Source organism: Macadamia integrifolia, unplaced genomic scaffold (genome assembly GCF_013358625.1).
Source record: "Macadamia integrifolia cultivar HAES 741 unplaced genomic scaffold, SCU_Mint_v3 scaffold1046, whole genome shotgun sequence".
NCBI classification, from domain to species: domain Eukaryota; kingdom Viridiplantae; phylum Streptophyta; class Magnoliopsida; order Proteales; family Proteaceae; genus Macadamia; species Macadamia integrifolia.
Window position 1 is genome coordinate 27,362 of NW_024868064.1, and position 24,419 is coordinate 51,780.

General features: G+C 37.2%; 2 protein-coding genes and 1 non-coding gene across 3 annotated transcripts in view; 2 read left to right on the forward strand and 1 right to left on the reverse strand.

Annotated features, from left to right (window-relative positions):
* LOC122062474 (protein DETOXIFICATION 21-like) overlaps positions 1–24,419 on the reverse strand; it is a gene marked incomplete at its 3' end in the record, with an annotated part of 66,672 nt that overhangs the window by 26,854 nt on the left and 15,399 nt on the right.
* LOC122062477 lies at positions 10,345–10,451 on the forward strand. The gene has a single exon (XR_006134983.1). It is a non-coding gene; the product is annotated as a small nucleolar RNA R71 (small nucleolar RNA).
* On the forward strand, positions 17,351–23,911 carry LOC122062475 (ADP-ribosylation factor 1-like). Its single transcript, XM_042626124.1, has 7 exons — positions 17,351–17,467; positions 17,597–17,754; positions 19,596–19,666; positions 20,267–20,386; positions 20,597–20,715; positions 22,559–22,640; positions 23,630–23,911. Exons 2-7 carry the CDS (start codon positions 17,607–17,609, stop codon positions 23,633–23,635), a joined length of 546 nt encoding a protein of 181 aa, XP_042482058.1. The 5' UTR covers positions 17,351–17,467; positions 17,597–17,606; the 3' UTR covers positions 23,636–23,911.

Below are 24,419 nucleotides of genomic sequence, written 5' to 3' on the forward strand. Positions count from 1 at the left end.
AAGATCCCCAAAGCCCCGAAGAACATTTTGAAGATCTGAACAGAACTTCGAATCTTGACGAAGATCTCTTTGTAGACCCAAAGAACCTCGGGGGGAGGGATTTCTACTTCTGGTAAAAACCAAGAACACTCAGAGGGGGAGAATAAGAACATACTATTTTTTGTAAAAAAATAGATTGGACTAAAAACTTAGATTGAAGATCTTCAAAGTCCTGAAGAACACTTTGAAGATTCGAACAAGATTTCGGATCTTGACGAAGATCGCTCCGAATACCAGAAGAAACTCAAAGGGGGCAGGGAAGAGGAGAAGGGGTAGAGCTTCACTGTCTAAGGGTGGTTGTGATCTTGGTCTTGGTCCTCCAAATCCAAAGGAAAGGGAGATTTATAAGATTTTCAGGCCAATAGGGAGGAGAGAGAATTTTTAACCAATGGGTAAAAAGTGGATTTTTGGACTAATGGGAGGAGAGAATTTTTAACCAATGGGTAAAAAGTGGGTTTTTGGGTTTATGGGAGGAGAGAGAATTTTGAGAATTTTTAACTAATGGGTAAAAAGTGAGTTTTGGGGTTAACAGGAGGAGAGAGAATTTTTAGCCAATAGGGGCAAAAAGTGAGCTTTTGGACTAATAGGAGTTTATGGCGTAGGGTATGCTAGCGGAGTAGTGCATACATGAAAGTGGGTGAAGAGAAAATCACTTCACTCATCGAGCCAGTGGAACATAAATCCCGGCCATTGATAGCGGCATACAGGGTTTGGTTGAAGTGCACGGGGCATGACCGGCATGGATACATGGGTGGGCAAGCATGGTGCAAGGATGAGCAAGCAAGGTGTATAGGCTAGGCATGCATGGTGCATAGGCTGAGCAAGCACAGTGCACGGGCTGGCCTGCAGTAGTAGGCAGGGGTGTGTGCAGCAGCAGGTGGGGGTGCATGCAGAAGTAGGCTTTTGAGCGTGCAGCAGCAATTGGGGGCTTACGCAAGGCTATTCGTGGGGCTGCTGGCTGGCAGGCCAGTGTGTGTAACATACATGCAAGCTGGACTGCTGGCCAGCACATGCAAGATACATGCAGGAAGGTCTGCTGGCCAGCTATCGCAGCTCATGTGCAAACATGGAATTTTTTGGTGACGATTACGGGAGATCTGATGATCCGATTTTGATGTGTCATATATCATAGGATTCATATTTCTGAGTATTATCCATCCGTACGGTCATCTTTATCAGATTTCTTTGTATATAAAAAGTTAAAATTTAACCCTCTTTTTTCCAGTACCGAGGTTTCTAGGGTTTTCAAGTAGGGGATGAATTTGGGGTGTTTGGGTGGGTGGGGAATTTTTCTAGGTTTCCAGCAGTCTTACTAGTGTGTGCGGCATATGTATGAGAAAATATAATTTTTTGAGGACGATTGCGGGAGATTCAACAATCCAATTTTGATGTGCCATATATTGTCGGAATTGTATTTTCGAGTACTATCCATCTATATGATCATCTTGACCGGATTCATTCTTATATAAAAAGTCAAAATTGGACCCTCTTCTTTACCGCACAGGATTTCTAGGGTTTTTAGGTAGGGGATGTTTCCAGGTTTTCTTAGTCAATCATCATCTCTGTGGATCAGAAGTCGAAAGTCACACCCAAGATCCGCATCTCATCATAGTCAGAGGAGGGTGACAAAATTAGGTGTCTACAAGATCTAGTCCCTAGGCCAGTTGACGAGAATGTGATTGGCACCAAATGGGTTTTTAGAAACAAACTCAATAAAGATGGTTAAGTGGTGAAGAACAAAGTAAGACTTATATGCAAGGGGTATGAAGTGGAATGCATTGATTTTAAGAAACTTTTACTCCAATGGCAAGACTTAAGGCTATCAGAATGTTCTTGGATTTATCAATGTACAAGGGATTCAAGGTCTATCAGATGAATGTTAGATCAGCTTTTTTGAATGGAAATTTGGAAGAGGAGGTTTACATAGAGAAACCTAATGGGTTTCAACTTAGTGTGGAACCCACTCTTTTGTGCATATTGAATAAAGCCTTGTATGGTTTGAAACAAACTCCAAGGGCATGGAACCTTAGATTTGACTCCTACTTGTGTAATTTGGGTTTCAAGAAATGCCTAGTGGATAACAATTTCTACATCAAAACTGAAGAAAGCAGTTGTGGTGGTTGTGTATGTAGATGATATAATCTTTGGGGTTCACAAGGATGAGTCGTGCAGAGATTTTGTAATAAGGATGCAAAATGAGTTTAAGATGTCCATTGTTAGGTGAACTATCATTTTTATTGGTTTTGATGATCAGTAAAAAAAAAAAATGTATATTTATATATCTCAGTCCAAGTATGTGAGGGAGATATTAAAGAGATTCACCATAGAGGATTGCAAGCCGTTAGTACACTTATGATGACTAGATATAAGTTGAGCAAGGAAGATGACTCTCCATCAATTGACCACATCTCGTACATATTAATAATTGGTAGCTTGTTGTATTTGACAGCTAATAGGCCAGACATCTTACAAGTTGGGTGTATGGTAGCAAAAGTCTAAGTAGGACCAAAGGAGACACACGTGGCAGCAGTGAAGAGAATTTTCAGATACTTGAAGGAGACCAATGAGTATGGTTTATGGTATCTAAAAGTTAAGAGCTTCATTTTGTTAGCTTTCTCATATGCAGTTTGGGCAGGATGTGTGGATGACAAGAAGAGAACTAGTGGTGGTGCATTCTACTTGGGGAGCAGCTTGGTGGCTTTGCACTGTAGGAAACAAGATTCAGCTTCTTTTTCAATAGCAAAGGCAGAGTACATTGCAACTACATCCTGTTGTCCACAAGTATTATGGATGAAGCAGATGTTAAAGGATCCAAATGTGGATATTAGGCAAACAGTGCCACTGTATTGTGATAATACAAGTTCAATCAACATTTTCAAGAACCCAGTAATGCATTTAAGAACAAATCATATCGTTATCCAATATCATTTCTTAAGAGATAAGGTCATGGAAGGTGAAGTTAGGATGTAGTTTGTTCCCACAGTAGAGTAGTTGGCTGAGATCTTCTGTAAATCGCTTCCCAAATAGCAATTTGAGTTCCTCAGATAGAAGCTAGGAGTGGTGGTTCATCCTAAGGGTGAAACAGCGCTGGATTGGTCTGGATTTCCTAAAAACCCAACCCAATCCTAGGTCTCCAAAACTCAACCCAAGCCCAACCTAACCCTGTCAGGTTCACACTCAGGCCCAACCAGACAGAGCTCAGGGTTGGGCCGAGTTGACTCGAGCTGGTCCTTTTTTTTATTTTTTTGTTATTCTTTTTTTACAAAAGTGGTGGAAAAATATTAAGACTATGGCCAGCCCTTTTCTACCCCTAATCCATAAATTTGTAGCAAGCAAGCTTGTCAATTTGTTTATAAGATATACCTTTGAATCGCCTGGCATCACCACATCTCCCAGAAACTAGATAAGCCAAATTTTGGCTCAATTCTTAATGATTGCTATTGTATTTAAAGTTCATATAAATATATGACAGGAGACACAACGACAACCTATGTAAAGAAAAGGGGAGAAATAGTTTGGTCATTTGGTCATCTTAGCTCAATAGGTAAGAATATATGGCTTGTGTAACATGCAATGTGGGTTGAAGTCATACAGATAGCTATTGAACGCTTTTGTAACATATGATGTGGGCCTAGGGGAAGGGGAACACTACTACTAAACACAAATCATAGATCAGTGTTAAAATCGGGTTGGGATGGTTCGGGTTGACCCTCATAACTAGGTTAGACCGGGTTCGGGCCATCAAGGCCAACCTTACACCCTAGTTCATCCCAAGCACTAGGGGTATTGGGAGAAGGGGAGCAAGTTGCTTGATGTTGCTACCCATGTATTGGACTCAGGGGGAGTCTATAGTTCCACCCTTTGTACTTGTTTTCAAAGGGGGAGAGAGTACTCATCGGAGCTTTGGAGTGTACTGATGATAAAGTGGTTGCCAACAACTCCAAATGGAGAGATTGTTGTTTTATAATTGTTCTTGTTGGTAACCTCGGCCACATGATGGTGATGACGTGGCTAGTTTGGGTAACATGGTCAGAAGTGATGATGTGGTAGATTTCAACGTCTCTGACAAGATAACAATGTTGTATAATACATATGGAGTGGATTAATTCATCCATAATAGGTGGTGCGGGATTCGGGGTCAAAGCTTGTAAAGATGAATTCTAAAAGATGATTTCTTAATGAAAAAGAATTTAATTTATCCTATCCAACTGTTTGACATTTTAAAATGTAACCGCAAGCGTATGGTTGACCAAACGAATGTGTACTTGCAATTGAACATGTCCATCTTGCTTAGAATTTCATCTTCTTCATAATCATAAAAAGAAATATGACCTCTTTACGTGTAAAATTGGAGATATAGCCCGATGGTCCTTAAGGCCTTGAAAATATAAAATCTGCAAAAAGAGAGTAAAACCCAAGGTATCTCCATTCTAAGTATATAAAATGCATGTTTTACTACACTAGATTTCACACATAAATGTGCTGATCAGAATTCCTCCACACTTAGACTTTGCTAGTCCTTGAGCAAAACAAAAAGAAAAAGAATAAAAACAAAAAACCTAACTCACTTTCATAGGAATCATAGTTGAACTTAACATGTGTAATAAGCCTTTAAACCCCTAGGTCACCCCTAGTGGACGAGTTGTGTCTCGTGGGTGTTTGCAGTGAATATATACCTAAAATTTAGAATAAACAAATCCCAAACTTGGCTAAAGGTAAGGGCCATACCAATCCGGAGTAAAGATAATTCTTCTTACAAGGGACCCCCACACTTGAACTTTATTACCCTTTATCAATTTCAGGCACTAGCATATTTCTTAATTTGGAACTCACTTCGTCTCTTCCAAAACATCCTTATCTTAAGGCAAATCCACTTGTGAAGAAATAAGAAACCAATGACTAAGGCATTAGAGTGTTTTTTACCAAACATGTTACCTAGCATTAATGATATTTGTACATTTTTTTTCTCCTTTTTTTGCTTAATAAACTCTATTCTACTCCACTACTTTTGGCCTAAATGACATGGTGGAGCAAACACCAGACACCCAAATTACTATGTAGCTTCACTTTTTGCATATGCCTATAAAGACAATGATGCTAGAGTTCTTTTAAAAGTTTCCTCCCTATGAATTTCGATCAAGACACCATGCTTCCTGAAGCGCAATGCCCTGTCTAGTTCCAAGGGAATCAACTCTTATTCTTCTTTATACCGCATTTCACACTTCATTTAAAATTGTGCATTTATCAACTCATGTCAAATTAAAAAGAATGTCTCAACTCCAAATTAAAAGTACAAGGGACTCATAGACTTACATATGGTCCAACATCATAAAACAAGGGTCTCTTATTTTTCAAAAGAAAGTCCCATCTCAAGACATAGACTTGTTTCTTTCTTCTCAATAGGGTTTATATACGTTCAAAATGGATACCTTAATCAAAAATTTTATTTTCATACATCAAACAACTGAATGGTATGATTATTAGCTAAAAGCCAAAGTAGGATTTCATCCTTAGCAAACTCAAAAAAAAAAAGAAAAACAAACAAAACAAAGTGAAAAAAGTAAAAACTGGTTTCCCTCCCCCACAATTAAGTCATGCAATATCCTCAATGCATGAAAAGAATTAAAAGTGAAGACAATGCAAGTGGGTCATACCTAATTAAAAGTTAGTCATCAGTGTAAAGAGGTTCATGGAGATCCATGACCTCCACTACCAATTATAGGAAACTCGAGGAACAGTTTCAAATGCTAACCATTAACCTTCGAAATTACCCCTATTCCTGGATTTAGAATCTCCACAGTCCCATGGGGATATACATTATGGACAATAAACGGGCCATCCCATCGGGATCTAAGCTTACCAGAAAAAAGTTACAATCGAGAGTTGAACAATAAGATCTTATCACCAATTGTAAAAGATTTATGCAGAATGTGCTTATCATGGAAAGCTTTGGTCTTTTCCTAATCCTAGAACTTTCATAGGTATCATTCTTAAGTTCCTCCAACTCAGATTGTTGGAGCCTATGATGAATTCCCGCATAAGACAAATTAAAGTTGAGCTTCTTGATAGCCCAAAAGGCGTTATGCTCTAACTCAACTGGTAAGTGATAAGCTTTCCCATACACCAAACAGTAGGGAGACTAACCAAGGTAGATCTTGAATGCAGTCTGATGGGCCCACAGGACATCAATGAGCCTAAGGGACCAATTCTTATGGTTGGGATTAACAGTTTTCTCCAAGATTTGTTTAATCTACCTATTAGACACCTCTACTTGGCCATTAGTTTGGGGGTGATAAGGGGGTAAATAACTTATGGGTGATTCTATACTTTTTCATTAAGGCCTCAAAAGGTCGAATACAAAAATAAGTACCCCTATCACTAATTGTTGCATGTGGTGTACTAAAGTGGAAAAAAATGTTCTCTTTAAGAAACTGAACCACCACTTTGTGGTCATTAGATTTACAAAGTATGGCCTCTATCCATTTAGAAACGTAATTAATAGTCAAAAGTGTAAACAAATTCCCAAAGGAATTAGGAAATGGTCCCATGAAATTGATGCCCCATATATCAAAGATCTCAACTACCAAAATAAGGTTGAGGGGCATCATTTTCCTCTTATTGATTTGACCAAAAGACTGACAAGCGGGATAAGCCTTGTAAAAATCAAAAGCATCTCTAAAAAGAATAGGCCAATAAAATTCGCATTGGAGAACCTTTGCGGCAGTCTTCTTAGGTTCAAAGTGTCCACCACATACATAATCATGGCAAAAAGAGAGAATAGAATGTTGCTCATGATCAAGAACACATCGTTGAATAATCTGATCTGGACATATCTTAAACAAATAAGGATCATCCCAGAAAAAGTGCTTAACTTGATAATGAAACTTATACTTATCTTAGGTGGACCAATGATCCGGAGTCACACCTGAAAATAAGAAGTTGATAATGTCAGCAAACCATGGTTCACTGGAAATTATAAGTAACTGTTCATCTGGAAAGTTCTCATTGGCTGGAGAATCAACAATCAAGAAATTGGGAAGCTGGGATAAATGGTCTGTAACTAAGTTTTCAACTCATTTCTTATCCCTAATTTCTATATCAAACTCTTACAAAAGTAAAACCCACCTAATGAGACGGGATTTGGTCTTTCTTTTGAACTAGGTATCTAAGAGTAGAATGATCAGTATACACCACCACATGTGAACCAACTAAGTAAAATCGAAACTTTTCTAATACAAACACAACAGCTAAAAATTCTTTTTCAGTGGTTGTATAATTGAGTTGTACATCATTTAAGGTCCTACTAGCATAGTAAATGACAGTGGATAACTTATTAATCCTTTAACCCAAAACTGCTCCTATGGTAAAATCTGAAGCATCGCACATCAATTCAAAAGGTTCAGTCCAAACAGGTGATTAAACAATGGGTGCATTGGTCAACTCCTTTTTAAATTGTTTGAAGGATTCTAGGCACTCTTTAGAAAACTCAAAAGTTTGATCTTTGGCAAGTAATGAAGTGAGAGGTCGGGCTAACTGACTAAAGTTCTTAATAAACCTTCTGTAGAAGCCCACATGCTCTAGAAAAGACCGGATGTCCTTAACAGATTGAGGAGGTGGTAAATTATCAATTAAATCCACTTTGGCTCTATCTACCTTAATTCCCTCCTTAGATATTACATGGCCTAAAACAATATCAGATCTAACCATAAAATTGCATTTCTCCTAATTCAAAATCAAATTCTTAGATATGCACATTTTCAAAACTAGGGAAAGATGATGAAGACATTCAAAATAGGAATTCTCATGAATTAGAAAGTCATCCATAAATACTTCTAAAAATTTTTTGACCATGTCAGAAAAAAATGCTCATCATGCATCATTAGAACGTAGCAGGGGCATTGCAAAGCCCAAAGGGCATACGCCTGTAAGCAAATGTTTCATGTGGACATGTAAAAGTAGTCTTATGTTGGTCCTCTAAAGCAATTGAGATCTGGTTATAGCCAAAATATCCATCAAGAAAATAATAGTATTTATGTCCAGCTAACCTCTTTAACATCTGATCAATGAATGGCAATGGGAGGTGGTCTTTCGAGGTTGCCACATTAAGTTTTCTGTAGTCGATGCACACTCTCCACCCTAATTAGACACGGGTTAGAATTAGTTCATTATTGACATTGAAAACTACAGTCACCCCAGACTTCTTAGGCACTACATGAACTGGGTTTACCCATTGGCTGTCAAAAATAGTATAAATTATTTTATGATCCAAGAACTTTAGGACCTCTTTCTTAATGGCTTCCATCATCATTGGGTTAGCTGTTCTTTGGGGTTCCGTGGATGGTTTGAAATCCTCCATAAGATGTATATGATGTTGCATAATAGAAGGACTTATACCCTTGATATCAGCCATGGTCCAACCTAGGGTTTCCTTATTATCTTTTAACACTTTAAGTAACTCCTCTTCTTAGCTAGAAGTCAAATTTGAAGAAACTATTACAAGAAGAGTCTAGTCAGGCTCTAGGAAAGCATACTTCAAATTAGATGGCAACTCCTTAAGATCTAGCTCAGAGGGCTCAACTATGGAAGGTTTGGGAATGGAATTGGAAAGGGGTCCTAAGGAGTCCTAAGGGCTCCACAGGTGTGTGAAGACTCAAGACTTCAGAAAAAAAAAATTCACTATCATCATCCAACTCATTCATACACTCTTGAAATTCTGAATCAAAATCAATATCGAAGTTGGTAATTAAATCATCAGAAAAATCCAGAAAATCCTCAAGCATTTTCTTACCTATCCTAAAAATGTTAAACTCAACAGTTTGGTTGCCAAAAGATAACCTTAGGAAACCATTCTGATAGTTGATTAATGCATTACTAGTAGCCAAGAATGGTCTTCCTAAAATTATTCGGATCTCATCCTTGGTTGAGAAGGGCTTGGTATCTAACACAATAAAATCAATAGAAAAAATAAATTTCTCCACCTTTAGTAAGACATCCTCAACCATCCCTATAGGAATCTTAACAGACCTATCTGTCAACTGAAGAGTAGTTCCAGTGGCTTTCAATTCTCCAAATCTTAATTGCTTGTACACATGGTAAGGTAAAGGATTCACACTTACGCCAAGGTCAAGTAAGGTATGTCCAATGTATGTGTTGCCTATGACACAAGATATGGTAGGGTTCCCTGGATCCTTATACTTGGCTGCTATAGGCTGAGTAATTATGGAACTAATGTTACTTGCTGAGAACGCTTTTTTGGGCACACTAGTTATACGTTTGTGAGTACACAAATCTTTCAGTACCTTTGCATAGGCAGGGATCTAGGATATAACATCAAAAAGAGGGATATTTACTTTTACCTTTTTGAATACTTCTAACATTTTATCCATGGAAGCAATATTTTTTTTGTTTATCAAGCGATTAGAAAATGGGACAGGAGGAACATAAGGACTGTTAGGGATTTGCCCTTTTTTAGAAGAATCATTTTTTGTTTCCTCAACCAAATCACCTTTAATTTTAAAAGAATCTTTATGTTCATCGAACGAACCTGGAACAAGAGGTACACTTGTGTCCTCAACTGAATGAGAGTTAACAGGAGTAATAGATGGGGAAGATTTAAAAACGCTCTGTTGGTACTCTCTTCCACTCCTAAGGACATAAACAATATTACATTGGTTAGAGGGCCCTTTTGGGTCTAACCTTGTACTACATTCAGTGGTGCATTAGTTGGTGCTTGTGAACTAATAGGCTGATGATGCCTAGGGTTAGGCTTTGGTTGACTGGGTAAAGTTTCTTTCTCCCTCTTATACATAACTGAGATAACTTTGGTGAGTTCTCTCGTAAGATTTTGATGGCTTATCATGAGGAGGGCTATATTTTTTTTCAAGTCACTTATTCTACTTGCATCTCCAGTATTGGTAAACCCAGGGGATTGCTGGTAAGATGATAGGAGAGCAACCCTAGGAAAACTAGCCTAAGGTCCTACATTTAACCTAGAAAAAGTATTTTAGAAAAAAGATTGTTGTGCAAAGGGAGGCCTTTGGGGTCCAGGTTGACCTTGATTATGAAAATTGGAAGGCTCTGCTTGGAAAGTGGATATCCAAAAAATATCATTTTCCTCCTATGGTTCTTTCACTCTCTTGGGTTGATTCTCACACATGGGTTTTGTCAGCTAAGTCAAGTAAGAATTCCCATGCCTTTCCTTCATCTGTAAAGGATGTGAATCCCTCAGAGCACATAAATTCTATCAATTGTTTAGTTGGGTAATCAATACCCTCATAAATTATTTGACATAAATGCCATAAGTCTAGGTCATGGTGAGGGCATTCTTGGAGTAGATCCTTGAATCTCTCCATAAGTTTGGAAAATGACTCACTAGGCTTTTGCCTAAACTAAAAGATATCACTTCTAAGTTTATTGGTCTTGTGAGTTGGGAAAAACTTCTTAAGGAAGACAACTCTGAACTGTTCCCATGTGGTTATAGAATTTTTGGGTACCCCATACAATCACTTTTTAGCTTAGTCTTTTAATGCAACAGTGATAAACCTAAACTTAACAGCATCATCAAAAAGCCGTTGGATCTTAATTAGAACACATACATCTTCAGAGGTCAACCCATGGAAGTGGGGCAACATAGTGATGCATTGAGATTTGAGTTCAAAATTAATGCCCTGGGCTTGTGGTAGAACTATGCATGAAGGTTGGGCTGTTCTAGTAGGGTAGAACATATCTTTTAGAGATTTAGGTGAAGGGTTTTAATGTTGGTCTCCCATATTGAAAGATTTTAAAGAGAGCAAACGTATAGAGTCACTACTTGTTGGATCTCTTCTTTCTAACCGATTCTTAGTATTGCATACCCACCTAACACTCATGTAATAGAAAACTACACACAACTAGAGTAAGACAAGCACAAAAGAATGAATAGCAAAACTTTTGTTTTTGATTTTTTTTTGGCTTTTTGGGAGCTTACCGGTAGGGATCTGGGGTTGCTCAGGTTAATTCCTGAGGTACTGTCACAGGGCGAAACCTGTTTTTATCATACTATGAGGCATGACGACCTCCACCGATATAACTATTATTGCAAGTTGTTCTTCTCAGGAATTCAATAAAAGAAAAAGAAAAATAAAACAAAGCAAACAAAGCACTCTGATTTACCAAAAGAAAGTGAAAAATAACATGGAACTGTCTTCCCGACAACGGCACCAAAAACTTATTTGAGATTTTAAAATATAATCGCAAGCGTACGGTTGACCAAATGAATGTGCACTTATAATTGAACACATCCATCTTGCTCAGAATTTCATCCTCTTCGCAACCATGAAAAGAAATAGGACCTCTTTATATGTAAAATTAGAAATATAGTGTCTGATAGTCCTTAAAACCTTGAAAATATAAAACCTGCAAAAAGAGAATAAAACCCAAGGTAGCTCCATTCTAAATATGTAAAATACATGTTTTATTACACTAGATTTCACACATAAATGTGTTCATCATCAACACACTTGATTTTGTCCAGTTTTGATATCGTATGAAGAAGTTATGGCATCTACAGTGAAAAACTAGCTTATATGACAGTCGGGGGCAATTTCGACATTGAAGATGATTTTTTTGAAAAAATGTCCTCCATGTAACCTTACACAAAAAATTCAATCTTTCTAAGGCACTTAGTTTCATCACGTTTTGATTTCATATGAAAAAAGTTACAGCATCCAAAAGGTTTAGCAGTAATATGGTATTTTTACACGGTTGAGTCTGACAATCGGGCCTTCTGTAAAGTTGTAGAGCATAAAGTCACGGTTCCAATGCATTTCATTTCGTTTTGATCAAAAATCGTATGAGAAAGTTATACATAGTTTTGTGAAGATGGTCCAAAGAACCAAACCCTAAAATGCTCAAAAGCTCAAAAGCTCTCGATCAATGGGAATGTTTCTAGAAGTCAATGTTTGAAAGTGAGGGGTTGTGTGCAAATATTAGAAGAAAAGGGGCTTTTGTGTGGTTTAAAGATGTGTTAAGGTTACAATGCTATGCACATTCACAATAGAGGTGTTGAAGATGCAAATCGGACAGATTATATGATATCTAATTAAATCTACTTTTCGAGGTCCAAATCTAACAGCCATAAGGAGATCCAGCTTTTATAAGTAAAAGACAAGTCAATGCATTTTGCCCTGATCTGCCCAATGGGGAGACGACAACGTATTCTACAATGACAACTTGTGTTAGGCCTGTGTTAGCAGAAGCCTTGGTTTATTCCAATCGGACAGGTCGTAATTAATAACAATTTGAAACATCTATGGCCATTAATGCTTCTCCTTTTTGGAACTAGATATACGGCCAAATTTGCGCCTCTATTGCAATCACCACCAGTGCATGCCTACGCCACATATCTAAAGATTCCAAATACTCTTTTCTGGTTGCTCTAACTTGTAATGACATAACTTTCTAACCACAAAGGCAAATGAGTCCATTCAAGTTGCTATGCTTGCATTTTTTGCCCTCTACCTATTGAAAGATGAAAAAAAATTTAGTTGAAGGAAAGCCACAGTTTTGAAGAGAGAAACTCCCTTGTGTGTGTGTGAGCCCTTTTGAGAGGTTGTTGAGCATATGTAATGGTACATTGATTCCTTATCAAGTGAGGTGAGAAAAGAAGAGAGAGGAGAAATATAGGGTTTCTATGGTGCTTTGAAGAGCAAGAAGACAAGGGGAATGAAGAAAAAAACACTGAGTTTGTTAGTGGACACTTGAAGAGCCAAGTTCAACTTGAGAAGTCATGTTGGAGGTTTCAGTGGTCAGTGGAAGTTTCCTATTCATACCAGGCAATTGGTTGTGAGATTCCCTAACTCTAACCCTAGATTTACATTATATATATCATCCATGGAATTGAATGCATGCTCGCTAGTTGCTGATATATATACTAAGTAGGGCTTGATTGTGGGGCACTTTATATAAGCTCCAAATTATCTGTATTTATGTATTGTGCTTAGTGGATGCGAAGCATTGGGAGTGGATGCTTCTTTGTAATAGGTACTGCATATTGTACCAGTACTGCATCTGTCATCAGTTGCACCTTGAGAAAATGAGGTGTGGGTACTCCCGACTGTAGGTATAGTAAAAAATAGTGTATTGAGTAAGTACGAAACCTTTACATGCACTACTTCAAGGACATAGGCATATTGCCGAACCTCGTAAAATCCCTATGTTGTAGGTATGTTCATTGTTTGCATTGTATACATTGAAATATGTGGAATATGGAATGAGTGTGCACACTTGGAAGTGTTTATGAGAGGCTGAATGTGCATACGACTGTGTGCGAACAGGGTAATATATATCAAAGTTTGCTAAATCAAACTTGGGGATAGGTTTTGGAGATTAAAATTGGACACTGATTCACCCTTCTCTCAATGACTGTCGGGTTACAACAATATAGTGTAATTGTCAGTTTAACGGGAGATGGTTCTAATATTAGGGTAAACTGTAGGGGAGCCACTATAATTATAGAAAAAAAAAACCATTAAAAAGAAAATTTTAAGTATAAATTATTATACTTTAGAAGAAGGAAGAATAGGGTCATAATTGTGATAGAGACAACCAGGACACCCGACTAGCTTTGATAGACAATGTCGCGCGTCATCCCACCAACAATCAGAGTCCTAGCCCTAGAAAAGTGAGACCCACGAAGTGGCTTGTCTAGAACCCAAACAAATCGACCGTCTAGCCTTCGCCAAGGGATGAGGAGCTACTTCTTTTACTCCCCTTTTTGGGCAGTAGGCAATTATCACACTCTCCTAAAAATCATGTATAAAAAAATAAATAAATAAAACAAAATTCGGACAAAAAAGAAACGAGGAAGGAGGAAGTGGTGGGTCCCATATATATATATATATATATTGATAAAAAGAAACATATATATATATTGATAAAAAGAAAATTTATTCATGATTAAGGTGAAGTACTCATGGAAGGAGTAGAACACATCTCTTGAATCCATGAATTAGATTGGGTTAGACAGTCACACACGTCATCGACAATGCCCTCCTAGTTAGTTAGCCGAGTTTATAATCTCCCTTGGAACAAAGTAGTAAATACAAGAAGCAAAGTGAGAAGCCAAGAGTAGGATATCTTCCAGCATGCCTCTAATCTTGAACAGTGAAGATGTAATTCCCTTATTCAAATAGGATATTACATGATCCTATTCACTAATAATTTTCTCATAATCTATAGACATAACCTCTAGCATGACTGACCGGATAATCATCGCCTCACCTATTGTTGAGTATTCAAAACATGCTGGACTAGTGGATCATCATGAGAGTTCCGACCAATAAAACCAGGACCAACATAAACACTGCCCGAATTAAGTTTGAAGAACATCACCAAGGAAAGAATTCTATCTTTGTAATCAAGTCCAACTTCCACAATTTAGTCCTAAAAAGACATCCAGTAAAATAACCAAATTGACGGATTTTAGAAATCTTAGATTGAAGAACAACAAAATTAACAAATTGGGTTGGGTAAAAAACCGGTCCGTGAGGGCGCTGGTGAAGCTCCATCCTTCTCTTCTCGTCTTTACTGTCCATGTTGCTTGGGACAGGGGTCCAGCATCGCACTGGACGGTAAAGAAATTGTAAAGGATCTGAATCCCACGAATTCTCTCTACATTTTGAAGTCATTTAGGTTTGTCATAGCCTAATAGAATCAGAGTTACTCAGAAATCAAATAACAACAACTAGAAAGATATTTTGGCAAACTTTACAATGTACGGTTGTAATTGCCTAATAGTCAAGAGTTGACCTATGATGAATAGAGAATATATGACAACCTAATGGTCAGATGTCCCATTGTAAAGGAAAACTTTAGCTTTACATTTTTGCTTGAAAAAAAATCTCTTAGGATAATATGCATAAAGAGAACGCCAAAATGCTAAAACGTATGCGAACACATTTTAATGAATCATCTACTACATATGGAAATCCAATTTTATACAATTAGAAGAAAAAGTTGCATCAAGATTCCCCCCCCCCCCCTTTTGGTAGGAGTATCAGCATTGTAATCGTTCCAATTTTAACATTACAAATGGATACGGTGAGGGGATTCCTCCTTCAACATGGGGAAAGGAAACTCATACCATTTCTGCATTTCTACTGGTTAAATAAATTAAATTTGGGTAAAATAAAGAAAATTAATACTCAATCACTATCCAAAGGTACTCAAAGTTATTTGATGGCATGGCTTGTTATTAAAATCAATTTTAAAGTTGTGTTTACTTGTTCAGCCTGATTTTTGACCAAAAAAGACCTTATTAACAAGGAAATCTTCTTAATCTTAAAGGTGGGATGGATAAGAATAGAAACTCTTTGCACTTTTTTTTCTGCTAATGTGGAACCCTTTGAACCTGTTTAATTTTACAGATCAGGCTTAAGGGTGAACTCCAGTTACAAGCAGCCACACCTAACCCATGTAACAAATCAGTTACGGGGAGAATCGAACTAGAGACGTCTATTAACATACAACACCTTTGGACCAATGGAGCTACACCCAGGGTATAAACTCTTTGTAGTTTCAAAGATGTTGGATTACTAAGAATCTTTTTGTTAGATGGGAAGGGGATGCCAAGTATCCTTGTACATATTAATCTCTATATGATACCCAATTTTCCATCAATCTTTACCAACCCCATTTCCTTGGAAAGACCTAGTGAAAGGTTTGCCAGGTCTTTTTCTCTGCTAGGTAATTCAATTCTTAATTTATGATAAGATGGTATTTTTTTTTTCCTGATAGAATGGTGAAAATAAATTTAGGATATGGGGTAGGTTCTTATATTAGAGCACTTCAAGTGCACAATTTTTTTAGGGTTTCTGTGGACATGAAATACACTCACCTTTCACAATAACATTGTGTATCACATGCTGTGGTGTGGCATTGGTGCCCAATCATTTTATAAATCTTCTTCAAGAGTGTTGGGATGCAATGTATGCTTCGGGAGATGTAAGGGTTCAAAGAAACGTACTGTGAGATTTTTTGAATTGCAAAAAGGTGTTTAATTTTTTTGTTTCTTGAAACTTTTTCAACAATGTAGTCGAATTCAAAACACGAGTGAAGGCACGACGTTGGAGTTGCAAGTATGCTTCATGGAGATGTGCTTCAGAAGGATGAAGACAGTCCAAAACTGTGATCTTCGCACAACCAGGTTGGGGTTGCCACTTTTAGATAGCGAAAAGTTTCAACAATGGTTGGGGCTAGGGCAAGTTGAGTGAAGTATCGGGTTTTTTTCACAATTTTTATTCCTCCCACTTGTTTCTTAGAAACAGAAAAAAAAAAAAAAAAAAAAAAGTTTGACTTGTTTCTCCATTCTTGTTTTTAGACTCATAAATAGGCACAAGTTTTATTTCAATTTCGAAAAACAAGTGAAACGAAATAGAAAAATCAAACGATTTTTGAGGTGTTTTTTGTTTCTAGGCAAAAACAAAAAAAAGAAATAAAAAACATGTTTCTATAAACAAAATCGATGTTCTATAGAATCAAAATTATTTTTCCTAAATAGAGGGTGGATTTATTGGCGATTCATCAAATAAGGGGGCAAGCTTATTTTCAATGGTCTAGCGCTCCATACCCCAATATTAATTATAACGGAAGTGCACAAGAAAACGTTCTTCCTATTTGGTAATTCTAAGAACTTATTTGAAAAACTTTGTATGCTACACTAAAATTGCTTAAGGAAGCCTAAGCTGGTCCGTTATTCCTATTTCGTATGCGACCATCCTTCACGTAGTTTTCAAATTTGGATCAGATGGATCAAATCAGTTAGGTTGGCCTAGATCATATTGATTTCGGCGGAGACTAATTCCAATTCTTAATCAATCTGATATTGATCTGCTGGTAAAGTATAAAGATAAAATGGTCTAAAATACTTTTAATACTGATTCGATCGATCATTATGAGTTGAGACCATAGATTTAGGGGACAGTATCAGTATCAGTATCAGTATTGGTATCTGCCAATATCAATCTAATACCGATTCAGATCAGATCGAATCTATGGGTAGCAGTTGGTTTTGCCCCTTTTTTTTGAAAAAAAGTACTAATTTCTTATTATCTTACCCTGAAACAATATGAATAACCGATCTGAATTGGCCAGGGATCGAGGATCAGTTTCAGCCAACACCAATCCAATAGGGTCGATATGAATCCGATACTTGAAACCATGGTTGAGACCGATCCGAGTTTTAAAACCTTGGTCCTTCGCGACAAAGGTTCGATTTTGTTATTTTTGGGGGGTAATGTAGGAAAATAAAAATAGGTAAGCCAAAGAAGCGTATAAGTCAGATACAGGTAGGCTTGTCCGCTTTCCTCCCTCTTTCCTAACCACCTCAAGATTTCTAACTATTTCTTGCCATCTCCTGTAGGCGATCTATTTGCATTTGGAGATCTGACTGGTGAGGGATCCCAATCCTCCTTTCTATAATCCTCTCCTCCCGCATTCATTCTCCGTTACTCAGTTCGATTTAGCGGGTTTTGTTACATATTTGTTGACGATTCAGATCTGGTTCTTCTGCATTTCTCAGCTTCGAAGTGATGGGGCTCCAATTCTCGAGGCTCTTCAGTCGCCTCTTTGCGAAGAAGGAGATGAGGATCCTCATGGTTGGTCTTGACGCGGCCGGTAAAACTACCATTCTTTACAAGCTTAAGCTTGGAGAGATCGTTACCACCATTCCCACCATTGGTGAGTTCCATTTCCTTCTATCATGATTTTATTTTTGTATGATTTCTTTTTGTTTCGTTAGTTTTATAGACTGCTTGATCCACGGTGTTTTGTTCCGCAAATGACAGAATTATTAGCTTTCTTTGTTTTAATCCATTCATGTAGTTTCTGAGTCTGGAATCATACCGGCATAGCATTGTTTCAGTGTTTTTTGTGCTAATTTTTATTATTTTTGGTTCAATTTTACTTTGGGTGGATGAGAATGATCCGGCGGATGGAATTGTATTTGTCTTTTATGCACACTGTTGGATCTATATCTAGAGTTTACGTCAATTGATATCTACATTTCGGTTCTCTACATGTTTGTGTGCATGTGGTGCAAATGTTGGATGAGAAAATTGAAAATATGATGTTATTGAAAAAGATCTACCTTTATGTGGTTGAATTTGAAAACTACATGCCATTTTTCATTTTGTATTGTGGTTGGTTGTGGATGATTAGGCGCTGTTTTATTCTCAGAATTTTTCTCCTTTAAATATTTGAACTGGAATGTTTGATTTTCCAAATGTTGGGTATGTATTGACAGATTCATCTCAACTAGTGGGAGGTTTAGCTGGCCTCTTAGACTATATTAAAACCTTGGCTTCTTCACCATCCATTTTCAGCCCAATGATTTAGTTGAATGCTTGCACAATGCCATCACTGGCTCCTTGTGAGAATTTTAAGTTAAACTGGTGAAGAGCTACTGTTCATTTGGGTAGTAGCATATCAATAGTGACACGTTGGAGCTATTACTGGATTCAAAGTAAATAATTTCAAGCGTTTTAATTTATTTGATGGAAGTTATTAGAAGTGTTAGTATTTTCTTCCATGATGCACCATCATTTCTTTCATGTTTATCATAGTTTTTAAGGCGGTAAGGCGACGGAGGCGTTTGAGGGTCTTTCGGAGCGCCTTAGCGATAAGACGGGCATAAAGCGTTGCCTTATTGACTAAAGCGTTCCTGTGTAATTTTTTTATAAAACCAATCTATTTGGCTCAAATCCTAGTTGAATCCTATTACTCATATGTTAAATAAATATTAAAGGTTCATATATACCAATGTAACATATTCATCAAGAAAACAAATCAATAAAGTGAATAAACTAAGTTCATCTTCATCAATCATCAATATTCAATCATCAATCGTCAATCGTCAATCGTCAATCGTCAATCGTCAATCGTCAATCATCAATCATTAATCATTAATCATCAATCATCATAACATATTAATATATAATATAAATACATAATTATGAAACAAAATTATAAATATAAAGAAAAGAAGACATAAAAAATACAAGTATTTATTATGCTTACCTCTATGATGCCAAAATGAGTGCCTAAGCCCTAAGGTCATCCACTATATTTCTATTCCTGTCAAAGAAGAATGAAGCTCACCGCTACCGGAGAAAAATGGTTTCCTGGATCAGTAGTTCTTCCTTGTTCCTTGATTCCTTCTCAAAGTCCTTTCTTAAAACCCTTGACAAAATCCAAACCCTATTTGTGAATCGGGTTTTTGTTTTATTTGTTTTGGTTATTTTTGGTGGAGTAAAGCGAATCCCATACATCTCAAGTGTTAACAAAACCATACACCTACCAATAAAAAATCTATTTTTGGAATCTTCATCAAGTAATTTTAAAATGTGTTTAAAAAAAAAAAAATCATAAGGCGCCACTTCACATAAGGCGGAGCACTGCCTTACCATCTCTAGACCGCATCAGCGCCTTAAAAACTATGATGTTTATATATTATTGCTTGATAGTTGCGTAATGGTGTTTGGTCGGCAATTCTTTGAGAATTAATATGTTCTTGGTTTTAGGTTTCAACGTTGAGACAGTGGAATACAAAAACATCAGCTTCACTGTTTGGGATGTGGGTGGTCAGGATAAGGTAAGGAGCAATGGAACATGGAACTAATGATTGTGTCATACTTCTATCTCACCCATTTTAGTGTAGAGTCAATTTTATCAAGTATAGCATCTGTTATAAGGTTGATGTATAGGTATTAGAGGCCTTGGATAAGGAGAATTACTGTTCTCACTTTGTAAGGATTTTGTTGGTCTTGCACACCACTTTTGGATGAATGTCCCTTTTCTGAAGAGTTTGTGATACTTCATGAAATCCTTCTGGAATTTCTTATTCCTGTGTCACTCTCAGAATTCATGGGGAAGTTTGCTCACTGAAAATGCAAGGGACACATGCCTCATTTGTGAAATGGTAAAGTCTTCATAAAAAATGCAAGGGACACAACCATATTGCTCTCACAATTATTCAAAGGTCTATTTGATCCAATTGAGACATCCCCAATTTGTAGAGAAGGAGCCAATAGTCCAGCTCTTATGTGGCTGGCTGGCATCTTATATGATTGAGAGTGGTGATGTGCTAAGTTTCTTAGAAGTGAAAAATATCTTCTTGCACTTTTAATTCCGTCTTTGGTTTAATTTTTGTGTCACTTAACTGATCCTATGAAGATATGATGGTTGGTAACAGATCAGACCATTGTGGAGGCACTACTTCCAAAATACACAGGGTCTTATCTTTGTTGTCGACAGCAATGATAGAGACCGTGTAGTTGAGGCAAGGGATGAGCTCCACCGGATGCTAAATGAGGTAAAAATATTATGGGAGCCTCTCCATTCCTAGGAAATGTTATAAATTTTACCTTACATCATAAATATGCTCCTGCTGGTTTTACCATGGGTAAAGTAGCTGCTAGAGGCTTATTTTTTGGGGTTGGGGGGAGAGAGGTTAGTGTCTTTCCATTCTCTTAGTATCAATTGTTTATTGGTGATATACTGAGAAACAAACTTGTTGATTCAGGATGAACTACGAGAAGCTGTGTTGCTTGTTTTTGCCAATAAGCAAGATCTGCCCAATGCAATGAATGCTGCTGAAATTACTGATAAGCTTGGTCTGCATTCCCTACGTCAGCGACACTGGTAAGTTTTCTCATTTTTTCTTCATACTTGGGCTGTTAGGTGGGAATTAGGACTGAAGTGTAAGGGTTTCAATTGGGATAGTTTTGGGTACTTATGAAGGCTCCTAATCGGTTCCCGCCCCAATGGGGCAATCCCATTACTGTCCCATTTATTAAACGGTTTCAAAACTATGCACCAATCCCGTTTAGTAATGGAACGGTCTGGTTCTGGTTTCTTAACCATTCTTGGCATTCAAACACATGAGTCCAAAATTCCTAAGTAAACAATAACTTCCCAAAGATACAAATAATTGAATATATATTCCTAAATCCTAAATATACACAATCAAACAGCAATCCTTAGTTTTCTTCATAATTGTGACATAACCCTTATAGGTTATAACTATAAAGTATTAACTAGGATTAAATATGCATCTTAAATGGTACTGGTGGTTCCAGTTCCTGCCGGTTCCTTATTAGTCTATCGGCTTTGGAACCGTTGGGAAACTGTGTCATCCAGCTAGTAATCAGTCCCAAAATCAGCTCCCACAACCATCCATTTAGAAATGAGGTGGGTCAGTTCTTGGATGGTTCTTGGTTCCGGTACCAAATTGACACCCTTACTTACGTGTACATCTTTTGGCTGGTTTTGCGAATGTGGATGCTTATTCATTAATAATAAAATAGAAAACTGAAACGAAACAAAATAAAAAGATTAGTGAATAGAATTTGATAACTAGGAAGTTGTTGAGAGTCAATTCTTAACTTTCTATCCATTATTTCAAATGGGAAATAGATAAGCTCTGATTCTTATTGATTGTGAGTTATGGAAGCCTTGCAATTTTTATAATTTAAACCTGCTGTAAAATTTTCCACATTAACATGGTGCCGCAAAATCTAGCTGGTACATTCTCCTTAGGATCATGTGGTCCATTCCTAGCTGCTATGATGCCCTGCTTACTTACTAGTGATAAAAAAAGAAAAGGAATGAATATGGATCTTACATGTGGAGAACATCTCTATTGACGTTGCTTTTGAATGTCATGTTTATCAATCATGTGCAATTAGCATAGTAGTATTGAAATTATGGTAAAGGATATGAAATCAAATCTCCATGCAAGCAAAAAATTGACTACTTTTAAAGGAGGATGAATGCCATAAAACAACTCAAACATTTCGTTGATTAATTGTGTATCTGAATTAATACTTGTTTGAATCTTGAGTTTATGAGAGCATGTCAAGTTCTATCTTTGTGTTTGAGTGCTGGGTGATTTTGAAAGATTTCTTGCCACAACCCCCCCCCCCCCACCCAAAAAAAACAAGAAAAAAAAAAATTATGAAACTGTTGAACTGAAGATAAATTCTACTGTACCAAGAGCTAGCTTGTTTGCTGTGAGGTTCTGACTATTCCGGTATAAATTTCCTCTTCTAATGGAATTGATTTTGAATTCTCTATTTTATATCAAACATTTCAGTTAAAATGTTTGTCTCTAAAGCTTTGCCTAGAGATTGACTTGAAAAATTTTAGTTGTTGAATTCAAGTAATATATTGTGTGTGATATGTAATTATGAAAGTGGGCCATATTCTTATTCGGGAATTTCAAATTAAAACCTATTTGTGCTTGTATTGGAGGATATTACAATTGACCTTTACTAAATTTGATCAGCAAAGAGAAAATGAGAAGGATTTAAATGATCCATCTGCTATTGATTTGTTCAATATATATCTGAGCTCTCTTTGAAACCAAATTTTTAGAAGAGGCTTTTAAATATTTTGGCCTGAAGAGCCTAGAGTGATATTTTTTAGGCGACATCTTGAATTTGTAATCTGTCAGTTTATGATTCAGAATTATTCTGTTACCCAGGTACATTCAGAGCACCTGTGCTACTTCTGGTGAGGGATTGTATGAAGGACTGGATTGGCTGTCAAGCAACATTGCCAGCAAGGTAAGAAGGAAAACATTAAATGAAAAAAAAAAGGAATAAAACAGATAATGCCGGTAAGAGTGATAATGCTGGGAGTCAAAATTGCAGGCCCATGCAGCCTTTAAGTAGTGGATACCTTATTTTTCTGGACAAGGATTTAAAACCGAGTATCAGAGATGTGATCAAGCTATGCCAATCCCAGTCCGTATCAGCCAATCAGGCATGACCCTCATGATATTTGTCCAGTATTATGAGGTATCGCATGTATCGATTAGTTTGGCGTTGGCTTGTCCATGATAAATTCGCCTAATATAAGTGCATCCATAGATACCTTTGAAGTTTGAAATACATATTTTTTCCGGACTTTTCCATATATACAGAAAATCTTGCCTCCTTTTTTTTATTTTTTGTTTTTTATTTTTATGGAGACCCAAATTACACATATAATCCACAGAATCCATATTTTTTGGTGAAATAAACTCTCCATCCACCTTCTTCCTCTCCATCTGAGCTTTGCACAGCATGAGAACCCTGGGTTCACATGGTGGTAGATTGAGCCATTGTGGTGCCTTGGCGGAGTGGTTGAAGGAGGGGGATTATAGTGGCAGCCGAGAGAGAGGCTGCTGAAGTCATTGCCCTTGGTCAGATGAACTTCATCAAATAGAAAACTTTCTTGAAGAAGACCCAAAAACAAGAACTTACTAGGGATAGTCGTCCTGATCTATTCTAAATCATTTGGAAAACGTTGAAATACTGAATGCCTCTTTAAACTTATTTTAAAATGTGAATTCTACATATACTCTTGTAGTTTTACTGGGAAATTTATGAGCATTTCTTCTTGCACTTTTTCTCTATCCTTATTTGACTCTGTACGATTGAACAGTAATAGGTTACCTTTTTACTTGTTTTGGTAGAAATTGAGGAATGTTGCCTAGATTATAAAATTTTAGTTTTCTTAACAATGATATGGGAACCCATTTGAGTGACACCACTTGCTTCATTTCTTCCAGGCCTGATCTTTCACTTCTGGTGGAGAATTTGGGAATTATATTGCCAACTCGCTCTAACATGCATGTGATTGCTGGCTCTGTTCCTTCTTCACACAGTTGCTGTTTTCATGAATAGTTCTCTCTCTCTCTCCCCCTCCCCTCCTCCCCTCCTCCCCTCTCCGCAGTTTCATTGCATTTGTTTCAGCTCTATTCTTTTTGTATCTCAAACAGATTAATGGTCATATTTTGTAGAACTCTGAAATTGTTATAAATTTTCAAATATAGTTCCTACATGATTTCTTATATGCTTGTGTGCCTAGATTTTTTGTGTGCTTATTAAGGCTATATTTAATAGAATAGGTTAGTGTTTGCTTTTCCATTGGTGGATGCTGAGTCCACATTTTATGCATCAAATTTGATCAACTTGGATCATCCCCAAATGGCCAAACTCCTTGGCAGTGGCCTGTGCCCGGTACTTACTTATCTGCATTGATGTGCTACCCTCCAGCTTTCCTCACATCGTGCACTGCCAGCGAGGAATTTGATGTTGGGGTGGTACCTTTTAGGTGTGGGGCTACTACCTTGCCTACTTCAGTGCCCCATCACTTGTTCTACAAATTCTAAAGCAGAATCTTAAATCATTCGTTTCCTAGATGACTCCCAGTTGATTTCTTGCCCTATTCTATTCTAGTTCACCATAGATGACTGATATGTTGACAGATGATGAAACAAGTCATTGAAATAAGGACAATGTTTTCCTTCACAATTCACCGCATGGATCGAAGGGCCCTGTGGTCAGTTATTTAGCACT